Here is a 16,325-nt window from a genome sequence, read left to right as displayed (position 1 = left end):
CAGACTCTAAATCAACTGTCTTAAATGGAAAATAACTGACTAATGGAAAGGTCAATGGAAACCACATACAAAGAACAAGCCAAGAAAACAATGTATCAACAAAATGAGAATATCAACAGAGAAATTATAAAAGGAACTAAACAGAAATTCTGGAGCCGAAGTACAATAACTGAAATTAAGAAGTCACTAGAGAAGCTTAACAGCATAATTTAGCATACAGAACAAACAGTGAACTCGAAGATAGGACATTTGAAATCATCCAGTCTGAAGGAGAAGGAAGAAAAGAGAATGAAGAAAAGTGGACAGAGCCTAAGGGGCGTCTGAGACACAGACCAAGTGGACCAACATACACACTACGGGAATTTCAGGAAGAAAAGACTATAAAGAATATTTGAAGAAATAATGACCAAATCTTGAATGTAGCAAGAGAGAAGCAAAACACCAGGATATTCAATAAGATTAGAAGATTAATTTCTAATCAGAAACCATGAGAGCCAGAAGGCAGTGGGAAAACATACTTAAAGTGCTGAAAGAAAAAACTATCAACAAAGAATTCTCCATTTTGCAAAACAGATTTTTTCTTCTTAATTTTTCTTCACAAATTAAGGAGCAATTAAGACATTCCAAAATAAACAGAAAGTTGAGGGAGTTCATTACTGCTACAACTGCCCTCCAAGAAATGCTAAAGGGATCCTTCAGGTTGAAATGAAAGGATGCTAGACAGTAAGTCAAAGCCATATTGTTGTTGTATTTTTTATTTTTAACTCCACTTTTTGTTTTCTACATGATTTAAAAGTAAATACATAAAACACAGTTAAGGGGCTTCCCTGGTGGCGCAGTGGTTGAGAGTCCGCCTGCCGATGCAGGGGACACGGGTTCGTGCCCCGGTCCGGGAAGATCCCACATGCCGCGGAGCGGCTAGGCCCGTGAGCCATGGCCGCTGAGCCTGCGCGTCCGGAGCCTGTGCTCCGCAACGGGAGAGGCCGCAGCAGTGAGAGGCCCACGTACCGCAAAAAAACCACAAAAAAAAAAAAAACCACAAAACACAGTTAAGAACCTATGTTTTGGGGAACATAATTATGAAGATATAATTTCTGACAAGAATATAAACGGGGGCAGAGCTGTATAGAAGCAGAGTTTTTGTATGTTATTAAAGTCAAACTGGTATCAAGAGTTAAATTGTTATAAATTTAGGATGTTAATTGTAATCCCTATGGTAAACACTAATATCTTAAAAAACACACACACACAAGAGGAAGTAAAAAAAGAAAACAGTAAACTGCAAAAAATGAACTGAACACAAAAGGTGGCAGTAATGGAGGAAATGAGAACAAAAAAGGTACAAGGCTTCTTGAAAAAAATTCCCAGTAAAATGGCGGAAGTTCTTCCTTATGAGTAACTATTTTTTTTCTTTTTAACCAAAGCCTAACTGACCCGGGGAAAGGGAAATACCCACCTCTAGCCCCCTTTACCTTCCTTTCTTACCTAAAGAGGAAAAATTTTAAAGCTGAGTAACACCTGTGAGGGGCACAGCCCAGAGGCACAGGCTTACTAAAGACTGAGAACTAATCATAAAATTATAGAACACTTCCCCCACTTCTCCTCCCCCCATACTTTACTACAACATCATATGGGCTCCTGTATGACAACAGGGCATTACAGCTGAAAGAATGGGCAAAGCTCTGACCATATTTAAAAAGGAATCTCTAGGGAAACCATAAGACAGAAGAAGGAAATTTGAGCCTCTGGAACCTACAGCAACAGTAAACAATAAACACAGCCTAACTCCTAGCCAGATAAACATAAAACCTTACAATAAAGGCCTATTTACCTCAGTTCCTTTTCCCCAGTACATCATGTACTGCTATCGACCAAATACTACAAAACATTCTAAAAAGGAAAAAACACAATAGGAAGAGATGAAGCAAGCAACACAACCAGACTCAGGTATGGCAGAGATTTTGAAATTATCAGATTGGGAATTGAAAATAACTGGGATTAATGTTAAGGACACTAATAGAAAGGGTGGACAATATACAAGAACAGATGGGTAATGTAAGCAGAAAGATGGAAATTCTAAGAATTAAAAGGAAATGCTAGAAATCAAAACTCTGTAACAGAAATGAATAATGCATTATACCAAAAAAGTTATACCCAGGCACAGCATATTCAAACTGCAGAAAATCAAAAGACTACCTTTGGAAAAGATAATGCCTAGCAACTTTCCACCAGTGCTAGGAGACACAAATCTTGACTCAGAAAGTCCAATAAATCCCAGGCTGTACGGCTGAATAAATAAAAGGATGAAATGGTAAAAGGTTTTGAGTTGGGATGACAAGAAGGATGGCTATAAACAGAAAAACCCAGATCCCATCAGCGGAAGCTGTTTAAGGAAATGATTCCAGTGGCAGCAGCACTAAAATGAACACCCATGTGTAATAGGGAATCGAATATAGAACAGAACTCGGGGGAGGGCTAAGATGTCACTAGAGAAGTTGTCAGAACAGCCACAGAAGGTGAAATCACAGAAGTGGATGATATAAGTGGGAGAAAGAGAAAACATACCCTCGAAGACACTAGCCTGTGCCTTATCCTGACTCTCTGTTTTCTGAATTATGGAATGGGGAATATGTCAACTAATGACCTAGCTCTTCACATTTTTATGCAGCTCACCAAGAAAAGGTATGCTTTGTAAGTTGTTAAGGAGGAAGTACAATGTCAGTTATGTTTCCTTCAAGCTGTTATTTTAAAATACAGTGAACATTTTGATTCTCGGGGAAGAGGACAATTTTAGGATCAGCAAATAAGCTAATTTACCTAGAAGCATGTATTTTAATATACCAATATAATTTTTAGATTATTTCCAAAGCAAAAAGGATCATCCTTTTAATTATATTTTTCTTATTATCTATTTTATACATATCATCCTTTTAATTATTATTTTAACATTTATAGTATGGCAAATTTCTGGAGAAAGAGCAAAAAAAAGAAAAAAAGTATAACAATAGTACTATCTCTTACACATATAATTGATGGCATCACAATCTATTTTCAATAAAATAAAAACAAAAATGAAAAACAATTAGCACGTTCTATAATCTCCTCACCTTCTGTTTGAGCCTCATTCAAAAACAGTTTTAGCTTCCTGCTCCGAAGGCCAAACACCTTGGCTGTTTCATACAGAAGACCTTGGTGGGTCAGCCCATTCTGCCCAAGTGGATTTTCAAGCAGGAGAGTGCCTACTGTTCCCATTAAACACTCTACAGAAAAAAAAAAAAACCCAAAATGGATTAAATCCTGAGAGTTCACCCTCTAGCTAGTGGATCCCTAATGGAGGTAGTGAGTAGATAGTAGTGCTGGCTTTGAAAGCCAGCAGTGGGTACAAGAGCAAGAGTGGGATTAATTGTACAGTCTGCAGAAACAGTCTTAAATATTTCACAGGGGGAAAGGAGAAAGAGAAGAAGAAAAAACAACTAGTATAAAAGCCCAGTAGTTTAGGGAAGAGATATTCAGTAAACAGTCAAATGAAGAGCCTGAAGACAGTAATAAATGTGCACAATGAGGACCCCAAAATATCAAGGAAAAATAAGTATCGATCTAGTCTGTTGATTAAGGCATGGATATGTACAACAGTCCTCAGAACATTTTCCAAGAAAAAAAGAAGGCAAAATTTAAGACTACAATGTTCTGACATTTAAACAGTTCAGCTTCGTTTAGCTGTAATTTTTACCTAACCAATTTACCTCATTTCCTGACCATATCAGATGGAGGGGTGTTTCTACATAAATACACCAAAAGAAACAAGCTGTGAGTATTCCCCAAAGAAGTGTTGGAGTCTACATTTTAAATTACTAAGTTGAAGCTGACTTAAAAAATCCATATAAATCAGACAGATTGAACATTAAAGGAAATCTTAACATCTAGCACACCATAACCTGCCTGCTGAGGGTGTTCACAGCTGGGGGAGGCACGCACCTTGTGGGTCTGCATTCAAGAGCTGTAGGTTGATATACTGACAGAGAAGAGTACTAGGACTGTTGCCCATAGAGGGAGTTGATCCTGCAGCCACACAAAGTGTTTTTCCACTAAGACTCAGTAAGTTGGTTTGCTTTTTTATTTCTAAAAATAACAACAAAAAAATCATTCTTTCAGGGGGAAAGTTCAGAGTTGAAGTCATTCACTTTTTCCTATTTAATTATTAAACTATCATGTATCTTTACAGTGATGCTTTCCACTTTATTTCTATTTATCAAAGGATACTGTCTTTTCTATAAAATTAGGCTTTAATGACATGCAAATAGTAGGAAATCTTAATGTTGCAAAATAGCATAATATTCATAACTTATAAGGCAAATTGTTTTTTCCCCTTTTAGTATTTTTCCTCCATATTATAGCTCCTCTTAAAATTTCCTCTTATATCAGAATCCTAAACTTTACCATGAAAAGGCGGCTTATATTAAAAAAAGATAATTATGATCAGAAGATAAGCTGACTAATGAACATATGTGGAAAAGAGCAAGACACACAGAACACACATAGTATAATTTCACTTATATACAATTAAACATTGCTTAGGGTAGAAGATTGGTTACAGCCACTATGCCACTAAAGGTTAAGGTGGGGCTCAGGCATTACTCAGCTTTCACAGGCTTCCGCCTGCTGGGTCAGAGGGGACAGTGAGCTAGACAGATGTGAGTTCCAGTATGTCCTTGCTTCTTATTCTACAATGACTTGAGATAGAGACCCAAGCTGTCCACTGACTTACTCACCAGCTCCCCTTGGTGGATCCTGGTGAGAGATTTTTCTCAGAGCCCCCATTGAACCATCTGTCTTCCAGACCTTAACTTCCTCAGTTTCCCCACATCATGTTTGCTTCCCTTATCCAGCCTTAGCAAATGGCTGTCCACAGTGCTTCTATCAATTTACAATCCAACAGGGAATGACAAATCCTATTACATAATATCCCTGACATCTGATATTGTGAAATTCTTCTAGCTTTTGCCAATTCGGTTACATGTGATAGTACCTCATTGTGGTTTTTCCTATTGAGGTTCAGCAGTTTTCCCTTTATTTATTGGCCATTTAGATTTCTTCTTTTAAGCTACTGATATTTAAAAGTTTCTGAAAATGAACATTCAGGTTTGTTAAGTGAGTGTATTAGTTTCCTTTGTCTGCTGTAAGAATCACAAACTGGGGAAGGAGGTGGGGTGGGGTGGGTGGGACGGCTTAAAACAACAGAAATTTATTGTCTCACAGTCTCTGCAGGTGAGAAGTCCAAAATCAAGGTGTCAGTAGGGCCATGCTCCCTCTGAAGCCTGTAAGGGAATCCTTCTTTTCCTCTTCCTAGCTTCTGGAGGTTCCCAACAATCTTTGGTGTTTCTTGGCTTGCAGGTTTGCCTAATTCTAATTTCTGCCTTTGTCACCACATAGCCTTCTCCCTGTTTATGTCTTCACATGGCCCTCTTCTTATAAGGACACCAGTCATACTGGAGTAGTGCCCACACTACTCCAGTATTACCTTAACTAATTATATCTGCAATGAACCTATTTCCAAAGAAGGTCACATTAGATGGTACTGGGGGTAAACATAAGGACTTCAACCCATCTTGGGGTAGAGGTGGGGGATTTGGTGGTGATGTCACAATTCAACCCATGACAGTGGGAGGAAATGCACTTATAATTCTTTAAAATTTTATTTAGGCTTGTCTCATTGAGAATCTGGATTTAGCAAGACGCTGGATTTAGCAAGACGCAAACACTATGTTTAATAAAGTTAAAACACAACAGGGAAGTCTCTGAAGCCTAGAATGCATCACATGGCTAACAGTAAAGGGTAGGATTAGAACCTTCATCTCCTAGTGAGTCCAGTGTTCTTTCAGCCATATCACACAAAGAAAGCATAAAGAGACACTTGCAGGCAGGCACTACTGTAGAGGCTGGCCCTGACTCAGAGTCAGGAAAAAGGCAAAGGTTATGTTACCAAATTAAGATCCTTAATGATCAATCTCATGTCAAAGGACATAGATGAATATCTTTTGACTTTCTACACACCTGTTTCACCATGGAAGACAGCCAGCTCTCTATTTTTTACACCAAAAACGCTAGTAACAACACTCTTCAGCTTTAGAAGGTCCAACCTATTATCTCCTTTTGGATTTTCCAGAAGTAGTACTCCACCTAAAAAGCCAAAAATATAAGTGAAACAGAAGAAAAAAAAAGTTAAATTTGAATAAAAAGTCAAGGGGAACACATCATTTGTATATTTTCTTTGGTAAATGTCTATTCACGTCTTTTCCCATTTTCTAATTAGATCTAAAAGAAACTGTTGAGTTTTGAGACTTCTTCATATATTCTAGATACATCCTTTGTTGGATATGCAGTTTGCAAAGATCTTCTCCTAGTCTGTAGCTTGTTTTTTCATCCTTTTCACAGGATCTTTCACAAAGAATTTAAAATTTTGAAGAAGTTCAATTTATCAGTTTTTCTTTTTATGGATTGGACTTCTGGTATAAAGTCTTAAAAACTCTGCCTAATCCTGAATTCTAAAAATTTTGGTTTTTTCCTAAATGTTTTATTTTTTTTAAAAATAAATTTATTTATTTCTGACTGTGTTAGGTCTTCGTTGCTGTGCGCGGGCTTTCTCTAGTTGCGGGAATGGGGGCTACTCTTCGTTGCGGTATGCAGGCTTCTCATTGAGGTGGCTTCTCTTGTTGCAGAGCACAGGCTCTAGGCGCAAGGGCTTCAGTAGTTGTGGTGCACGGGCTTGGCTGCTCTGCGGCATGTGGGATCTTCCCGGACCAGGGCTCGAACCCATGTCCCCTGCATTAGCAGGCAGATTCTTAACCACTGAGCCACCAGGGAAGCAAGTCTGTGATCCATTTTAAGTTAGTTTTTGTATAAGGTGTAAGACTTAGGTCTAGGACATTTTTTTGCATGTGGATATCTAACTGCCTAGTACCATATAATGAAGACTACTCAATTAAGTTGTTTTTGCTCCTTTCTCAAAAATCATCTGGCCACATTTTGTGATCTATTGTGAGTCTACTTCTGTATTCTGTATCTGTGACAATGATTTTTGTGTCTATTCAATGCTCATGCCACACAAGTCTTCAGATAAGTCTTGAAGTTGGGCAGGGTGATTTCTCCCACTATATTCTTATTTTTCAAAAGTGTTTTAACTACTTTATTTTTCTTCTCTTTCAAGCAAATTTGGCTATATCTACAACAAAATACTGCTGAGATTTGACAGGACTGAGTTAAATTTATATATTAACTGGGGGAGAACTGACACGTTTATTATATTGAATTTTCCAACCCATGATTATGGCATGTCTCTCCATTCATTTACTTATTGAAACTTATTTATTTATTCATGGCCGCGTTGGGTCCTCGTTGCTGCACACAGGCTTTCTCTAGTTGTGGCGAGAGGGCGCTACTCTTCGTTGCAGTGTGTGGGCTTCTCATTGTGGTGGCTTCTCTTGTTGTGGAGCATGGGCTCTAGGCACGTGGGCTTCAGTAGTTGTGGCAGGTGGGCCCAGTAGTTGTGGCTCATGGGCTCTAGAGCGCAGGCTCAGTAGTTGTGGCGCGTGGGTTTAGCTGCTCCGCGGCATGTGGGATCTTCCCAGACCAGGGCTCGAGCCTGTGTCCCCTGCATTGGCAGGCAGATTCTTAACCACTGCGCCACCAGGGAAGTCTCTCTCCATTTATTTTGATCTTTGATTTTTTCATCATTATTTTGTAGTTTTTGACATAAAAGTCCTGTACCTGTTTTATTAGATTTATACCGAAGTATCTCTCTTTTGAGCAATTGTAAATGGTATTACATTTTAAATTTCATTCTCCATGTGTTCATTGCTAGATTATAAAAATTAATTTTTGTACATTTATCTTATATCCTGTCAATTTGATGAAAACCTTTTTCTTTTTATAAGCAATATGATTTTTTAAAAAGTAATAGATTTTATTCAATTACTTTGGAAACAAACCCTCCCAATTAAAGCTTAAACCCAAATGGTATATAAAACTAGCCAAAATACTTTAAAATAATATAAAGATCATCTGTAGTTTTTCCTCATAACATGAATGCTTTCAGTCAGACAGTAAATTATAAACCATATCACATCATGTTGATGCAGATGATAAATTGTGGTTGCATTTGAAATCCATCCTGGGAAAATAATCTTGTTGGAGTTGTGAGCTCTTCCTAGTTGTTTGGTCAGTTGGTCCAGAAAGCAGTATTGAAGTCAGCAGATGGGGGAGCTAGGCCCCATCTGTTTTGTCACTGCTCATTCTGCTGACCTTCTGTGACTAAAGCTGACAAAAAATGCTGGCCCTGTTGACATTTCTTATGCACATCCTCTGCTCCTGCGACTAATTCCTTCCACAGGATCACCTGTCTCCACCTAAGACAGGCAGAATGTTGGCAGTGATGGACCAGCTCACATGCTACACATCACTGAACTTGTGCAGCAGTGTAGAGGACCACGTATTGCCCGAGGTATCATCACAGGTCCAAATGGATACACAAACATCCTGGGAATGGCTGGTAACAGTGCTGGTGGGCAAAGCAACAGAGGGGTCCCAGTATACATCTCAGTCTGTAGATTCCTTGCAATTTTCTATGTAGACAATCATGTCACCTTCAAATAGAAACAGTTTTATTGCTTCCCTTCTGACCTGCATGGCTTTTCTTTTCTTGCCTCATTCTACTGGCAAGAACTTCTAATGCAATGCTGAATAAGAGTAATGAGAACAGGTATCCTTGCCTTGGTTCTGATCTTACACAGAAGACATTCAATCTCTTCCAATTAAGTATAATGTTAACTATAGGTTTTTTACAGATGCTCATTATCAAGTTGATGAAGTTCCTCTCCCTATTTTTCTGACAGTTTTTTTTTTTTATCATGAATGAACACTGAATTTTGTCAAATGCTTTTTCTAACTGGTATAGTCTTATAAGCTTTTAGTCTGTTAATATGGTAGATTATACCGATTGGTTTTTGAATACTGAACCAGCCTTGTAACCTTGGAATAAACCTCACCTGTCATGATACATAATTCTTTATATACACTGCTATATTCAATTTCATGATTTTTTGTTAAGAATTGTACATTTATATGCATGAGAGATATTTGTAGTTTTCTTTTTTTGGTATTGTTTGTATCTGGTTTTGGTGTCAATACTTTATTATGGAATAAAGTGAGTTAGGGAGTGTTCCTTCGTTTTCTATTTTCTGGAAGATCTGTGTAGAACTGGTGTTTATTCTTTTAAAGTCTGGTTGAATTCTCTAGCAAAACCATTTGGATCTGGAGATTTCTTGAGAGTTTCATTACTTTTTAAAAATTGCCATCTCTTTTACTTTTTTCCTCAGTTTCCCTTCCTCCCTTTCCCAAGACTTATTATGAACTTTGTTTTTCAAGTCCATGTTCTCGTATTTCGTAATTCTATATGTTCATAAACAATGTGTGATGATGTATTTTTAAAATTTACATGAATGCTCGCTATTGTATATTTAATTGTGAAACTTGCTTTTTTCATTGAAAATGTTTTTTAAATATAGAAAAATTTATACATAGAGATACATTTCATTACTTTTAACTGGTATGAGGAACCGACATTATGAATATGTCTATGTCCCTTTTTGATGGACATCTGTATTGTGCAACACCATCAGTGATGGCATTAAACTCAACTAGAAAATCAAATTTACAATCAAAGTTTCTAGGGAGTTTTTAAATTATGAGTTCAATCTCCTTAATAGCTATAGGGCTACTGAAATTATCTATTTCATATGAGTGAGTTGAGGCAGTTTGTGCTTTTTGAGAAACTGGTTCATTTCATCCAAGTTGTCAAATTTATGTGTAGAGAGTTATTCACAGTATTTACTTATCTTTTCGATTTCTGCAGTCTGTATTCATGTCCTATTTTATTCTTTTTTCTTTTTTTTGATGTACAGTAAACTTTTACTATTTTATTCTTGATATTGGTAATTAGTGTTTTCTTTGGTTCTATGTCAGTCTCGCTAGAGGTTTATTGATTTTATTAATTTTTTCAAAGAACCACATTTTTTGTTTTATTATCTTTATTGCTCTATTTTCAATTGCTTTGATTTCTGTTATTTTTACTTTCCTTCTTTCTGCTTACTTTCTTTTTTAGATTCTTGAGGTTGGAACTTAGATTATTGATCGAAACTTTCTTCTTTTCTAATGTTAGTCTTCAGAGGTATAAATTAGCTGTAATCCACATATTTTGATACTGTATTTTCCTTTTCATTGAGTTTTACACATTTGTTTTTCCTTAACACTTTTTCCCTGATCATGGATTATTTAGAAGTACGTTTTTTAGCTTTCAAATGTGCTGAGATTTTGCTTTTACCTTTCTGTTATTGATTTATAGTTTGATTCCATTGTGGTCAGAGAACATACTCTATATGATTTCAACTCTTTAATGTGATGAGGCTTATTTTATGGCCTAGGCTATAATATACCTTGGTAAATGGGAACTTGAACAGTATGTGTAGTCTGCTGCTGTTAGGTGGGGTGTTCCACAAATACTGATTAGATTCTGATTTTCTGTCTAACTGTTCTCTCAAACTATAATTACGGATTTTTTTGTTCTCGTTCAAGGTCTAACAGTTTTTGTTTTATGTGTTTAAGCAGCTCTGTTGTTAGGTACATATACATTTAGGATCATTATATTTTCCTTTGGGTTGACATTATATCATTATTTAGTATCATTGGTAATTTTCTTTGCTATAAAGTGTACTCACTGAAATGAACATAGACACCCTGCTCTCTTTGAATAATGCTGTATGGTATACCCTATTTTAGCCTTTTACTCTCAACCTACCTATTTTGTTATATTTAAGGACTTTCTTGTACACAGCAAAAGGCTGGATAATGTGTTTTTATCACTCTGCCAATCTCTATTAATTGATGTATTTACATTTAGCATAATTACTAATGTTAAGTTTAAGCCTTCCATTTTATTTTCTGCTTTGTATTTGTTCTACTTTCTTTTTCCATGCTTCCTGTAGGATACTTGAACATATTCCAGAATTCCATTTTTATTTGTTTAGTGTTTTTGTATATAACTTTTAGTGTAGGCTTTTACAGTGGTTGCATTAGGTGGTACACTATACATACATAACCACTGGTGTTGACATTTTACCAGTCTGAGATAAGTGTAGAAATCTTAACTCCCTTTACATCCCTTTGCTCTTCCCCATTTATAACTATCTTGAATATTCCTTGCATATGCATTTAGAGGTTTTCGTTTTTGTTGCAACCATCAAACATAAATTTTAAAAATTCAAGAAGAAAAGTCTGTTGAATTTATCTATATTTTGACTCTTTCAATTTTTTTCCCCTCTGTTCCCTAGATTTCCTCTTTTATCATTTTCTGTTTTAAGAATTTCCTCTAGCTATTCTTTTAGTAAGTCTTGCTAGTAACAAATTCTTTTAGTTTTCCTTCATTTGAGAATGTCTTGATTATCCCTTTACCTTGAAAGATATTTTTGCTTGATATAAAATTGTGGGTTGACAATACTCATCTTTTAGCATTTGAGAAATGTTGTCCTTTCATCTTCTGACCTCTACTGATTTCTGATGAGAAATCCAGTATGATTCAAATTGTTTTTCCCCTAGAAGTTAGGTATTGCAACATCTGTCACTGCTTTCAAGATGTTTTCTTGGCCTTAAGTTTTCAGAAGTTTTACTATGTTATGTCTGATGCGAATTCTTTTGGATTTATCCTGTATGGTGTTTTCTTAGCTTCTTGAATCTGTAGGTTTATGTGTTTTGCCAAATTTAGGAAGTTTTCATACATTATTTCTTTGAACACTTTTTCAGTCCTGTCCTATCTTCTCTTCCTTCCAGAATGCAGTGACAAGAATATTAAACTTTTGTTATTATCCCACAGATCCTTCAGGCTCTGTTCAGTTTTTTAAGCTTTTTTGTTTTTAACTCTGTTATTCAGAATGGGTAATTTCTATTGTTATTTCTTCCTGTTTATGGATTCTTTCCTATCTCTTCTATTCTGTTGTTGAGCCCATCCACTGAGTTTGTTTATTTTAATTATTGTATTTACCAGTTCTAATATTTTAATTCTATTCTTTGTATCTTTTACTTGTTTACTGAGGCTATTTTTCACTTGTTTCTATTGTGTAACTGCTCTGTGAAGCATTTTTGTTAAGGCTGCTTTACATTCTGTCAGATAATGTCAACGTTTCTGTCATCTTGGTGTTCCTATGTACTGACTGACTTTTTTCATTCAGTTTAAGATCTCCCAGTTCTTGGTATAATGAGTAATTTTCAATTAAAACCTGGACATGTTAGGCATTATGAGATTCTGGTTCTTATTTACATCCTCTATTTTAGTTGACTTTGTTTGACATTACACTGGCGAGGGAAAGGGAATACTGCTTCATCTCTGATTAGTGAGAGAAGTCCGGGTTCCCTATTTAGCTTGCATTGACACTGAGGTCAGGACTCCTTGTTACTTCTGGGGCGGGGGTGGTGGGGTGGTGGTGAGGGTAAGGTGATGCAAGAAAGGAGTTCCTGTTCTCCTCTAGACCTCCACTAATACTTCCCCTGGTCACAAAGAGTAGGAATGCCTCCTTACTGCTCCCCATGTGGCCTTCACTGACATCTTGACAGGGTGGAGGGATATGTGGCCTCACTACTGCTGGGCAGTGGTAAGGGGAAGGGATGCCTTGTTATTGCCTGATGGGGATAGAAGTTTAGGCTCTCCACATGGTCTACAATGACACTACTGGACAGAAGAGCTCGTTATCACCCAGGTAGGATGAAAGTCCCAGCTCACTGCTTGGTCTTCTCTGATACCACCATGGCAGTGAGGGCTTGAGGGTCCTCAGCCTGGGAAAGGTCTAGGCTCCCCACTTGGCTCTGGGTGGTGTGAATGGTAGTAGAGCCTAGTTTCCTCTGTCTTGTTTGGGTGGAGTAGAGCAGTTACTGTCTGGAAGTTTTTTTGTCTTGCTTGGTTGCCACTCTCCTGGTCCCACCTGCAGAGAGCAGGATTTTGTTGGGGTATTTACGTCCATGCCCATTGGCATTTCCAGATTGCCAGCGTCTTCAGCTCCAAGCCTGGGATACATGAAGCAAAAAGAAAACCCAGGGAACTCTCCACTGTTTTCTTACTTGTTCCCAAGATCCCTAGTTGGTCTGCCTTCTTCCCTCTACCATTAAGAGTCTTCTTATGCTTGTTTTTATATATCATGTCTGGGGTGTTTAGCTGTACTTTGTGGGAGGAATAGGGAAAAGTATGTCTACTCCATCTTTCTAGAAGTGTTAGTTCAATCACTTACTTTTGTGGATTCATTTTGATGACAATTAGAAAGAAAAAGGTTACCTAATTTTACCAATTCTCTTGTAATAGCCTTAAAAACATTCATAGGCTTAATTAAAAAATAAAATACAAACAATGGAGGTCACTCTTACCTTGCTCACTGCCATCTGTACAAATGTTAAGATTGACATACGCACAAGCAGGGCCAGGCATGGAAGATCCTCTGGTGAGTGTAATTTCCAGGTCTGACCCTTTTAACTAAGCACATGAGAATATGTGAGCGGCTACCTGTAGCATCTGACCATAGTGTCAAATAAGAGCTCTATACAACTCTGAGAGCATATTCAATCTCAACACTAAAACAGTGAAGAGCTACAATTTTTCCCCTCTTTTTTCCTTGTTCCTTAGAAAACATGCAAAATAGAAAATGAAACCATCTTGTAACTTGTGCCACTGAAAAGACAGCCACATTCAGGTCCTGCTTTTCTATTCCATTTTTCCCATACAAAGTAGAAAAAGACAAGGAACATATGACTGAATAAATGACTAACTGATATAGAAAAGAATTTTTATCAGACATACTTCTGAATTATTGACCAATACCTTTCACGTCTTGGTCAGACTTTCAGAGTTACATCTAAAATGTATGAACAGGAAATGAAATTATATTTTTATGTATAACCTACTACCATAAAAGTAAACTGCTTTTCAAGTCAATTGCTCTTTATGTTTAACAGTAAGCACCAGAATCCACAATACTGACTTCTATAGTTTTAGATAACAGCACCATACAGTCATCTAACCTGGCAATTCTTATGTATATCCTAGTTACCTTCCCAAAGAGAACGGCTCTAATTTCCCTTTTTTCTCTTCTGGACTCTACTCACTATTCCCCAGAGCAATACTTCAGGACTGAGTACTATACTAATTGCTACCGGGGGACAGAACATCGAGATATAACTACATAAGCTTAACATAAAATCTAATCCTAAATCTCTTAATGTTCAACAGAACTCAGAACTCACCTGCATTTTTTCTTGAATAAGGATTTCATCTGATGTAGGAACTGGATATGGTTTTAAAGGAGACTTTATGGTGGCAAATATGAACTCTGTGTGGCTTTTGATAACATTATTCAGATACTTTCCTTCAGATTTTGCTTTATAATAAACTGTTATTTCATCAGTTGGAACCAGATTGCACTGAAAGCACATAGAGAAAATTTAAAAGGGAAGCACATTTGTCAATTAAAATGTAAGGCGCTGTTAAACAGGGCTGATGATCCCACACTGAATCATTATGGAAGGGTACAGTATCCTGACCAATTCTCTGAAAAAAGGAGTGATCAAGTAACAACTCATAAAGCTCTGAACTGAGACAGACGTTACAAGTACCCCATTATCTGCTGGAGTGGCCACCTCAGACCCTGAACTACAGGTCTCAGGAACCTGGCCAGAGGAGGAAGACTTGTGGGAGCCCTCCTTGGGACAGAAGTTCCCTGGCTCTCTCACCCAGTAGGGGCAGGCAAATGTTCTGTGCACCTGTCCTGGCTCCCAACTTCTGAATGAGGAAGAACCACCTCACTCTGTCCAGATCCAACAATCTCTCCCTGAGCTAGGAGTCCTTCCACACTGACTGCATCTCTGCTCTTCCTCAGAGACATTTGCTGTCAGCTCTGACAACCTTATGTGTCAGTCAGGAGGACTATCTATCCAGAAGATGGTTTTGTGGAAGCCGTAAAGAACTGAAAAAGAAGGACAAGGAGCACATGTTAGCTGAAAGCTTCTGATCAGAGAAACAAAAGAGCCACATCCAGCTTGGGAGTGAACAGGAGAGAAAGGAAGTGGCCTACCTCTCCTAACTGTACAATCTGAATGGACCACAGATCAGTGACTAATCATCATTAATGAATTACTATGGTTTATATTACTTGCCTCTCCTCTCCTCCCCCAAAACCAAAACAAATACCAAAAAAACCAAAACAAAACTCCAAAACAGTAGCTTGTTCTTAATCTGACAAGCTGACCTTTTTTCGAAGTTTCTGGATACGATTGATGACTTCCCGAGCCACTCCTTCATCCACCATTGACTGGTCAGGGGTGACGTCTAAGAGAACCAAAGCCTGTAGGAATGAACGGTGTACACCATGACAATCAAATATAGAAAAACAGTTCTTTCAAACTCAGCAAAATGGTGTTTAAATTCTCAGCAGTCTATAATGCAGCACTATTTAGTCACACACCTGAGCCAAAGACAAAATTAACGTGGTTTCTTTATGTGTGGGTCCTCCTTTGTAAACAGCTATTCCTTCATCTCTGAAGAAAGGTGAGACTTCTCATTTTTCTTCTGTAGGGTGCTGCTCACAGGAGATGTCCTGAGACCGACTTTCAAGAGTCTCTCTCATGTAACTCTGCTTTTTGTCTATCTAATGAATAATATCAACTTTTCTAATAAATAAAATCACCAATCATGAAGCTCTTACAGCAGCACGACTTTTCACAATGCATCCACCACAAACAAGTGGACTGAAGATCTCAAAGCCGCCATCTCTGTTGTTTTCTTTAACCATGACTCTATTCTTTGGTTTGTTGGTGTGATTCAAGACACAATTTCTACGATGGGCCACCATACTTTTTTATATGGTTTAGTTTAAATTGCCACCTTCTTGTCAACTTTAACTACTTTTTTATCTCATTGGTCATAAAGGCTGTCAATGATGATGTGATAATAATGACTGTCACTTCTATTATAGAGGGGAACATACGTGTAAGTTAGGCATCATCCCCATTTACGTTTTTGAGGACACTCAATGAGAGAAGTTAACAAACTTGCTCCACTTCATGAAGGCACAGGAGGCAAACTGGAAATGGATAATGTGTCATGGCAGGGCAACCATGGCCCACAATACACAAATCATGTCAAGAAACTCAGAAGCATCACAGACAACACTTCCTTAAGTATAGACGACTTCAGGACTCTCTCATTTGGCTGTAGTCAGAAAGGGCTGCACCCTCTCACT

General features: G+C 37.5%; 1 protein-coding gene across 3 annotated transcripts in view; it reads right to left on the bottom strand.

The window, feature by feature from the left end:
* IARS1 (isoleucyl-tRNA synthetase 1) overlaps nucleotides 1-16,325 on the bottom strand; it is an 80,877-nt gene that overhangs the window by 5,052 nt on the left and 59,500 nt on the right. For 2 of the 3 annotated variants that reach the window (XM_060155486.1, XM_060155487.1), the window contains 6 exons: nucleotides 15,333-15,428; nucleotides 14,332-14,508; nucleotides 13,459-13,564; nucleotides 6,052-6,177; nucleotides 3,976-4,119; nucleotides 3,108-3,260 (listed from right to left, as the gene is read on the bottom strand). In XM_060155486.1, coding sequence (XP_060011469.1) covers nucleotides 3,108-3,260; nucleotides 3,976-4,119; nucleotides 6,052-6,177; nucleotides 13,459-13,564; nucleotides 14,332-14,508; nucleotides 15,333-15,428 — 802 coding nt within the window. Of the gene's footprint in view, nucleotides 1-3,107; nucleotides 3,261-3,743; nucleotides 3,779-3,975; nucleotides 4,120-6,051; nucleotides 6,178-13,458; nucleotides 13,565-14,331; nucleotides 14,509-15,332; nucleotides 15,429-16,325 lie in introns of those variants that run through there. The other variant, XM_060155488.1, reaches the window with a different exon arrangement.

The sequence above is a fragment of the Lagenorhynchus albirostris genome, chromosome 7 (assembly GCF_949774975.1).
Source record: "Lagenorhynchus albirostris chromosome 7, mLagAlb1.1, whole genome shotgun sequence".
NCBI lineage: Eukaryota > Metazoa > Chordata > Mammalia > Artiodactyla > Delphinidae > Lagenorhynchus > Lagenorhynchus albirostris.
This window is presented reverse-complemented; position numbering and strand designations above follow the sequence as displayed.